At 37.4% G+C, this 9693-nt stretch overlaps 1 protein-coding gene across 1 annotated transcript; it reads right to left on the bottom strand.

The window, feature by feature from the left end:
- Nucleotides 1-1544: 1544 nt before the first annotated feature.
- On the bottom strand, nucleotides 1545-3059 carry LOC138874812 (uncharacterized mitochondrial protein AtMg00810-like). Its single transcript, XM_070153598.1, has 2 exons — nucleotides 2970-3059; nucleotides 1545-2471 (listed from the first exon to the last, which is right to left on the bottom strand). The coding sequence occupies exons 1-2, from the start codon at nucleotides 3057-3059 to the stop codon at nucleotides 1545-1547; spliced, it is 1017 nt and encodes a 338-aa protein (XP_070009699.1).
- Between the last annotated feature and the right edge of the window lie 6634 nt (nucleotides 3060-9693).

Raw genomic sequence — 9693 nt, 5'->3', positions numbered from 1 at the left:
ACCAAACACACCCTACATTTAGTTTAATATATGAAAGTACGTATAGCTTTTTGTCTTTCCTATAAAATAACTCCATGCAGAGCGGAATGACAGCGACAACAACGACGAGTTTAACTTGAAAAGCATGTGACTGAAACATTTGAGTTTTAAAAATTAATATGATCAGATGTGAATAGTTACTCGTTTCATAGTGGAATTATTTAAGTTTAATTAAAATTAATCTACAATTTTTCAAAAGGAGGAAAAGAATGAAGAAACTTTAAAAGTCTCAAACAAAGACGTCACTGTAAAAATCTACAATTTTCAAAGATTTTAAAATTAAATAATACTAATGGAGATAGAGAAGATAAACGTGTCTGTTAAAGAACTTATTGACTTTTTAATAATAATAATAGACACCCTACTTTAAAAGATTATTGTAAAAAGTAATATAAGTGACTGTAGAGCGATATTGCTCCATATGAATTACTATTACATCTCTATTCCATAAAAATTAAATTAAAATTGGAAACAAAGTGATAGATTTCGTGAAAAGGAAAACTTAGCGAACTATCAAAGAATTGTTAGATTGTCGAAAACACGTCTGAAGAGGACTGGGGGTCTCTTAATTGACTACCCTACACACTAATCTAATGGACTGTGGGGGATGCAAACGGGAACGATATTGTCTTGTCTAATTACATCTTTATCTATATACCCCAAAAAATTAAATTAAAGAAAAAAGTAAACTCCAAAAAAAGTGATAGTGTCCAAACGTCATAAGTATCATTTTGTTATTTTCTGAATAGTAAAAAATTGTATTGTCGTTTTCCGCTTTCAACCGAAAATAATTGGAGCCTAGGATAGCTAAGAGAATTATTATAAGAGGAACTTTATTTAACGTTAGTACGTTACATAGTACAATAGGTGGACAAGTCGACAATAAGATGTTCACTGGAAAACGTTTTCAATTAATCATCTTTGTTTATGCTTAGCTAACTATCAAAAAAACTTTTGGACCATCATTATTGGACAACCAGTCAGGGACAATTACCCATACTTTCAGAAATATACGGAAAAAATTCATACTTACATGTCAAAATGACAGAGGATCAGTTAAGAGAAGATGCCATGAAAGGCAATGGAACAGTGGAAAACTCTAGAGAATTTTTGTGTATTTTAATTCTGTATTATAGAGAAGGAAGTGAACCTTCCTTTTATATAGAGTACACAAAGATGACAGCTGGACACACACTAATCACGTGTTCTTTGCACTAACTAACTAAAAGCTAACTCTAATTGTAATTGTATACATTTTCAATACTCCCCCTCAAGCTGGAGGGTAAAATACATTGAATACTCCAAACTGGGATAATAGGTACTGATGTTGCATAGTTCCTAAGGCCTTTGTCAGTATGTCTGCCAGCTAATCATTGGTACTCACATGTTGAGCATGTATCAACCCTTCTTTAATCTTCTCCATAATGAAGTGGCAATCTATCTCGATATGCTTGGTTCTTTCATGGTAGATTGGGTTAGAGGCAATCTAAATTGCTGCTTTGTTGTCACAAAAGAGCTGCACAGGTCTGGAAATTGGCATACCTAACTCTGCTAGTAATCCTTCTAGCCAAATTTACTTCTGAGATTGCTACTCCCATGCTTCTGTATTCAGCTTCTGCCGAGCTTTTGCTCACTGTTTGTTGCTTCTTTGATTTCCAAGAAATCAAGGACTCTCCCAGCTTTACCACGTACCCTGTCACTGACCTCCCAGTGTTTGGGCATACTGCCCAGTCTAAATCACAGAACATTGTCAGCTGAGCTTTAAGATTTTTCCTTAGCAGCAGTCCTTGTCCCGGTGCATTCTTTATATACTTCACTAGCCTCAATGTTGCATTCCAGTCTGAAATCTTTAGCCCTTGCATAAACTGGCTTAAGACTTGCACTCCAAAACTGATATCAGGCTTGGTGATGGTGAGGTATAACAACCTCCCAATCAACTTTTGATAAGTTGTTATGTCTTCAAGTACAGGATCATTGACACCCCCAACACATTCATCATAGTCGATTGTTGTGAGGTTCAAATTGACTTCCAGTGGTGTGGTTACAGGCCTATCACCACTGAGTCCTAGATCAGATATTAGTCCAAGTTCATACTTCCTTTGATTGAGTAATATGCCATATTTGGTCCTCATTACTTCAATTCCCAAAAAATATTTCAACTCTCCTAGGTCTTTTACCTTAAAATTGTTATGCAAAGTTCTTTTAGCTTCTTGTATCAATTCCTTGGTGCTTCCGGTGATTATGAGATCATCCACATACACTAAGATGATAGCTATTTCTTCTCCTGCTTGTTTGGTGAATAATGAATGATCATAGGAACTTTGTTTGTAGCCAGTTGCTAGAAAGGCATCAGTAAGTTTTATGTTCCATTGCCTCGAAGCTTGTTTTAACCCGTATAAGGACTTGATCAACTTACACACTTTGTACTCCCCCTGTCGTTAGAAACCTTAAGGAACTTTCATGTAAACTTATTCAAACAAATCTCCTTGCAAGAATTCCTTTTTGACATCCATTTGATGTAATTCCTAGTCCTTATAGGCCGCCATAGTAATGACAGTCCTCACAGTGACCATTTTGGCCACTAGTAAGAATCTTTCATGATAATCTAGTCCCTCCTTTAGATTGTACCCCTTGGCTACAAGTCTTGCTTTGTATTTGTCTATATCCCCATTTAGCTTATGCTTTATCTTGTATACCCATTTGGATCCAATAGCCTACTTCCCTTCTAGAAGATCTACTAGCTCCCAGGTATGGTTTTGCTCTAAAGCTGCTATCTCTTCTTTTACTGCTGTTATCTAGTTGTGGTCTTGAGATGCCAAAGTGAAATTCTTTGGTTACATTTGGGCTGAGAACAATCCTAAATAGTGCTGATATCCTGGTGACAACCTGCTATAATCCACATAGTGGGATACTGGATATGAACACTATACAAAGGGTCTATCTGTGGTCACATAGTCCTTGAGCCAAATTGGAGGTCTGGTCACTCTCTTTCCCCTACCATTATCTGTAGGTTGATCCATCACATTTGGTTCCTACATTGGTGCAGTTTCCTCTTCAGTTTTAGCATGAACCTCTAGTGTGTCATCCACAAATTCTGCAACTTCTGTAGGATTTGTAAGAACTATATGCTCAGGTTGTGTATTACCAGTATCAGGGGTGTGTGCTTCTGTTGGAGGATTTGTGGTATTTGGTAATTCAGGTTGCAAAACCTTTCTAGTGGCATCTGTTATAGGAACAAACAACATATCATCATCACATACCTTCCCCATTTTGAAAGGGAAAGTGGTTTCCCTGAAGCTGACATCTCTGCTCATGAAAAATGTGCTTGTGTCAAGGTTAAACAACTTGTAATCCTTCTGATTATCAGAATACCCCAACAACACTGCTCTCATTGGTCTTGCATCTAATTTGTCACCCCTAGGCAAATTGCTACCATATCTCAAACACCCAAACTCCCTTAGATGTTCTAGTTTAGGTGCTTCCCCATATAGTAGCTCATAGGGTGTTTTCTAATCTAGAACTACAGTAGGTAATCTATTAATGAGATATACTATAGTCTTGACACATTCTCCCCCAAAAAGTGTCTGGAACTGAGCTCTGCATCTTCAGGGATTTGGCCACTTCTAATATATGCCTGTGTTTCCTTTCAACCAGACCATTTTACTGTGGTATGTATGGGTAGCTACTTTGATGGACTATTCCATGTGAGGTAAATAGCTCATTACATTGTGAATTAAAGAATTCTGTCCCATTATCTGATCTAAGCCTTTTCACAACAGTAGCAAATTGAGTTTTTATCATAGCCGATAAATTTTTCAACACAACTACAACTTCACATTTTGATTGTATCAAACATAGCCATATAAATCTACTGTAGTCATCTACAATAGTAATAAAATATTATTTTCTGTCATAAGTGACCCTCTTATAGGGTCCCCAAACATCTACATGAACTAATTGGAAGGCACAACTAGATTTATTCTCACTACTAGGAAATTTTAATCTGCTCTGCTTAGGCATAGGAAACATCATACACTCTTCTTGTATCTTGTCAGTCACTTTGTTCTTCAACAAGTGAATGTGCTTCATAGCTCCTATTGGGGGGTGTCCCAATATCAAGTGCTACAAAGTTGCCATGTCTTCATTTTTAGTTACTGCTGCTCCCAATGGTGATTTCACTCCTCTCCTTAGAATGTAGATGCGATTGCTCTCTCTAGCAATCCCCATTACCTTCCCAACTATAAAGTGCCTGAAACACACAGAAGCTAGGGAAGAATGCAACTGAACATGAAAGTTACCTAGTTAATTTTGACACTGACAACAAATTAAACTTAAATTCTGGCACATGTAACACATTACTGATCTTGTACTTTCCAAGTATCTATGTGCTCCCTGTATTAGCTATGTGTGATCTCCCTCCAGTTGGCACTTGTACCTTACTATTCTGCAATTTATCTATGTGTTTGAGTTCTTGTAACAACTCTATGCAAGGTGTAATATGGTGTGAGGCACCTGAATCTACTATCCATTCACAACTATATATATCAAATAGCAATGAAAAAATACCTATCATGTTGCTACTGCATCCATCTTGTGGGGACTTATTCAATAATCCCATCAGTTGTGAATATTCTTCTTCTGTAAAGAAGTGTCCTTGAACTTGCCTTTCACCAGCTGTGTTGTTGGCATAGGATCTGAAGCCAGTGTTGTTCTGATTTGTTCCTCTGAACTGCCCTTGTTTGAAGTTGTTGTTGTTTTGCCACACTCCACCTTGTTGGCCTAATTTTTTCTTACTTTTAAAATCTGATGGATAACCAATAATTTTGTAGCAATTTTCCTTTATATGCCCTTTATATCCACAATGTTCACACACTAGTCCTGGAGTTTTAGGTCTAACCATTTGAGCCTTTCTTGCCAATAGCTTCAATGGCTCCTTGTTGTCAACTACACCCAAAGTTCTTTGGCTTTCCTCTTGTGTATCAATAGCATATGCCTCATTCACTATATCAACAGATCTCCTTGCCAATATATTACTGCTAATGTTGCTATAACTCTCATTCAGTCCCATAAAAAATTGTAGCAACCGTTGGGAATTCAAGTGTTTAATAGAAGGTCTTACCTTCTCACAGTCACCACTTGATAGTGTAGCTAATATGTCCAGTTCATCCAAAAAATCTTTCATTTTCAAGAAGTAAGTAGTGACTGAGTCTGTACCCTGTCTCATTGTTGCAATCTCTATCTACAAATGGTAGATTCTCGTTATATTCGATCTATCAAACCTTTCCTGGAAATCATTCCTTACTTTCTTCGCATCCAAAGCAAACATTATGCTAGGCATCAATTCACTCGATACTGTACTTCCTATCCATGACAGCACAATAGGCGTTGCATTTTTCCCATTGTTCAGCTTAATCTCCACTATATCTACTCTATGCATAATTTCTGTCCACAAACCCTAATTTTCCTTTACCTCGCAGAGCTAATTTCATAGCTCTACTCCATAAGGCATAATTTTCAGGTCCAATGAGTTTAACGGGAATCAGAACCAAACCTGGTTCATCTCCGGCCAGGAGGAACAGTGGATGGTTATGATCGAGCATCGTCACCTCATTTCCTCCCATTATATTTAGCAAATTGAGCCAATTGAGATTCTTTGTTCATCGATTTCTCCGATTCTCAAAAATCGAACTTTCTAACAAGAATAACTCAGGTCTTCACGTCGGAGCTCCAGTCCTCACGAATGATGCTCTGATACCATGTCAAAATGGCGGAGGATCAGTGAAGAGAAGATGCCATGAAGGCAATGGAACAGTGAAAAACTCTAGAGATTTTCTGTGTATTTTGTTTCTATATTACAGAGAAGGAAGTGAACCTTCCTTTTATACAGAGTAGACAAAGATGACAGCTGGACACACACTAATCACGTGTCCTTTGCACTAACTAACTCGAAACTAACTCTAATTGTAATTGTATACATTTCCAATATTACAATAATGTAATTCGCGAGTGAATTCAAAATTGTCTTGTATTTGTTGATTAAAAATTTACATTTAAAAACTACATTAAAGTATATCATAAACCACAATATTGTATTATGTATAGTAAAAAATAATCTAAAAATTTGTATAGAATTAACAATTCAAATTTTATAAATAGTAAATAGGGGTGTACAAAGAAAATCGATAAATCATCCCAAACCGATAATTCGAGTCAAACCAAATTTGTTTTCTCGATATGGTTTGGTTTGATTTAGTTTGGTATTGGGAAAAAACCCCGACTATAATTGATTTTAGCTAAAAATAAGTCAAGCCGAAATCAAACCAACCAAACATTGCATTTATACAATTTTTAAAAGTATTTTTGTAATGTAATCTAAAAATATTTCTTAAACTTTTTTCATAGTTTTATATTTTAATGTATTATTTCAAGCTTGGACTTAACATTCTTGAATGGTCTAATAAGTTTTATAGCTCATAAATGTAGTAACTCAAATAAAGTTCAAATCAACACTAATTCTAACAAAATAAATTAAATTCAGCACTAGAAATGATAATTGTGTTGGATATCTAGTTTTTGTTTTGCATTGATTTATAATGAAAATACATAACTTATTTTATCTTTTTCTTTAATGCTTAGTTAAGTAATTAATAGTAATTATTAGATGTATTTCTTTTAGCATGACTTATATAATATTTTTAGATTATGTTCATTTTGATTACATTCAAATCATATGAACACATCTCACAGTCACATCACACTAATCACATAGCCATCCAGTCATCACTTCCACCCATAGGGACACTACCGAACATATAAATCTAAAAGCACGTGCTCACACAATCAACACCTCAATGCTCATACTACAGGCAAAACCCGGCCTCAAGTCCTCTAGACTGGCCCAACATCAACACACAGAAGTCACATCTCGCCCCTCGATCAAGGAATCACAAGCCATCGATGCACAACTAATACTGAGTGCTTGTGCGTGCATACGAACGCGTGGAGGGAATTTCAAGAGTTACATTTAGTAATTGGAGATCTTCAGGATGTATATTTGGCTAGGAACGAGGGTTTTACATTGGAGGGTGTCAAGACTTGTGGTATTTCTATATAAATTATGGGATTCTACATATCAGTATCAGGAAGGTGAATGTAATGGCTTTGGATTCACAGGAAGTCTCTTCAGGGTAGGTATGTTGAATGTGGTGCTTTTGGCGATATTTAAGAGAGTATTCAATGGCTTATGAGCCTTAGACTATGTGGTTTTATGCTTAGGTCTCTTGTGATGAGTCTGGGTTGAGGATTGCGGTATTATGGCAAGGAGAAGTACCAATTCGAAGGTAATTCAAAAGAAACTTGAGAAACAATAGGACAACTTGGTAGTAGGTCGGATCGGCATGGCAAAGGATATGATTAATTCTTTGGGTGCTTATGAGGTAGTAAGTTTCTACAGGTGTCTCGTGGTAATGCTCTTGGGTTTTTGGTGAGATGTATATCTTGGTTGAGCTAGAAGGATTTAGGCCTGACAGTTTGGTTTTGTGCAAATGGGATTTGGAGAATTCTTGATGGTTTCTACTACAGTTAGAGATGTATATGTTCTACTGGTGTGAGGAGCATGTGATGAATAGTAATTTTCTTCTAGATGAGATCAAATGGAAAGTTCTCGGCTAGTTGAGTTCGTGGTTATTTGTGGCTCGGAATGGATATGAAGTTCTCATGTTTATCCTAGAATGGTATGGTATATGCGGTATGTTGTGTAGGATTGAGATTTGCATGTGTAAGGTCATAGTTCAGTTCTGAAAGGAAGGTAATAAATTCTTAGACAACATGGGCAATTTCAGACGACTAGGTAAATAATATCCCTAATTGGTGCAGCTTAATAAGGGTATACATTTCAAAAAGGGCAATGTGTTTGAGTTAAGGGTACTTCCTTGGTATTGCGACACTCTCTTGTTTGATCGACTGTTGATATTCGAGTTTGCTTGGTGGCATAGAAGAATTATAGGAGCATCCCTCATGGAATGATTGGGTATTAAAGGTGTGTTATATATCTAGACGGTGGAGTTGGGATTAGATATGGTGATTCGTGTGCCATATGGATTTGGAAACTGGGAGTTCTCATAGACAAGTTATGTCGTGGTTGTGGACCGCTTGTATCGTCCTTGTGTGGTGACTATTAGGGGGTTTAGATGCCCGAGGGGATCCGTTGTTGCTTAGCATGATGGATTTTGATTTGATATTGGGTATGGATTGGTTGTCTCCATGTCATTCCATTCTGAACTGTTACGCTAAGATGGTGACGTTGGCTATGTTGGGGATGCCATGGATTGAGTGCCGAGGTTCGACGGGTTATATTCCTAGTAGAGTGATTTCATTTTTGAAGGCCCGGCTGATGGTTGGGAAAGATTATGTTTCTTATTTGGCCTTCGTGAGGGATGTCAGTGTAGAGACTCCTACCATTGGTTCAGCACCGATGGTGAGGATTTTCTAGATATGCTTCCTGCAGACTTGTCGGGCATGCCACCAGACGGGGTTATTGATTTCGGTATTGATTTGGTGCCGGGTACTCATCCCATTTCTATTCCACCATATCGTACGGCACCGGCAGAGTTAGAGGAGTTGAAGGATCAGCTTCAAGAACTCCTTGATAAGGGGTTCATTGGTAGGCCAATATTGATGTGTGTTATGCATCGAGTGGGCTTTGTTGACTCCGAATTTCTATTGTTGAGGGATGTGTTGTTCGATTGTGGTTGAGCTTATTCGTGTTCTGGAGTGATCTATGAGTTACCTTTCCGTGTTGCAAGGCATTATGATTTGTTGGTTATTGGCACATATGGTGCGGTTCTATTGGGGTCTCATAGTGGAATTCTAGCGGGAAGAGTATTGGGTATTGCTCGGTGGATGGCGTATTGGTTATGTCCTTTCGGGTTTGTGTGGTCTTATGTCATTTTCTTCGCCATGGTTATGATGGTTTGCTTTTGGTACTAGACATCAAATTGCACGTGGTTGTTGATTTTGAGCATAGTGACTTGAGATGTTTCATGTGGACCAGTGTTTGGATATGGTTGCGCATTTTAGCAATGTTATGTGGAGGTATGATCCTTCGGGTTAGATTCGTGTATTCTGGTTCTACGATGTGTGATGGTTTCTCAACATTTTGTTGTGGTGGTACTTGTGAGCTTGCGGTACGACTCTCTTATTTGAGTTATTTTTTCCATGATTTGAGTACATTTGGACTGTTGCTTGTTGGTACACGGGTCGCACGGGTGGTGGATTTAGACTATATTGATTTGTCATGTCACTAGAGTAGTCGTGTTGGATGAGATGAGGTGATTGGGATCTAGAAGGAATACTATCGGATTCAATTTCAGCATGTTGGAAGGCTAATATCGGGATTCAGCTTAGAAATTTACTATGGTCCTTGACAAAGAAGAGGCAGCTTCATGAATGGTTGATCTGAGGAATGGTTATGACTTTTTGCGTGTTTCTTTCATCATTGGCAGTATACGAAAGTGTTGGAATGAGGCTTTATTTGATAAGAGGTTAATTATCGGTATTCGGTTATTTTGAGCAACTGCTGTGATTAGAAGTTATCGCTACAAGTATTTGAGTTATGTGGTATATCATGTAATTGCATCTAGGGTTGCAAATATG

The sequence above is a fragment of the Nicotiana sylvestris genome, chromosome 8 (genome assembly GCF_000393655.2).
Source record: "Nicotiana sylvestris chromosome 8, ASM39365v2, whole genome shotgun sequence".
In the NCBI taxonomy this organism is placed as follows: Eukaryota; Viridiplantae; Streptophyta; class Magnoliopsida; order Solanales; family Solanaceae; genus Nicotiana; species Nicotiana sylvestris.
This window is presented reverse-complemented; position numbering and strand designations above follow the sequence as displayed.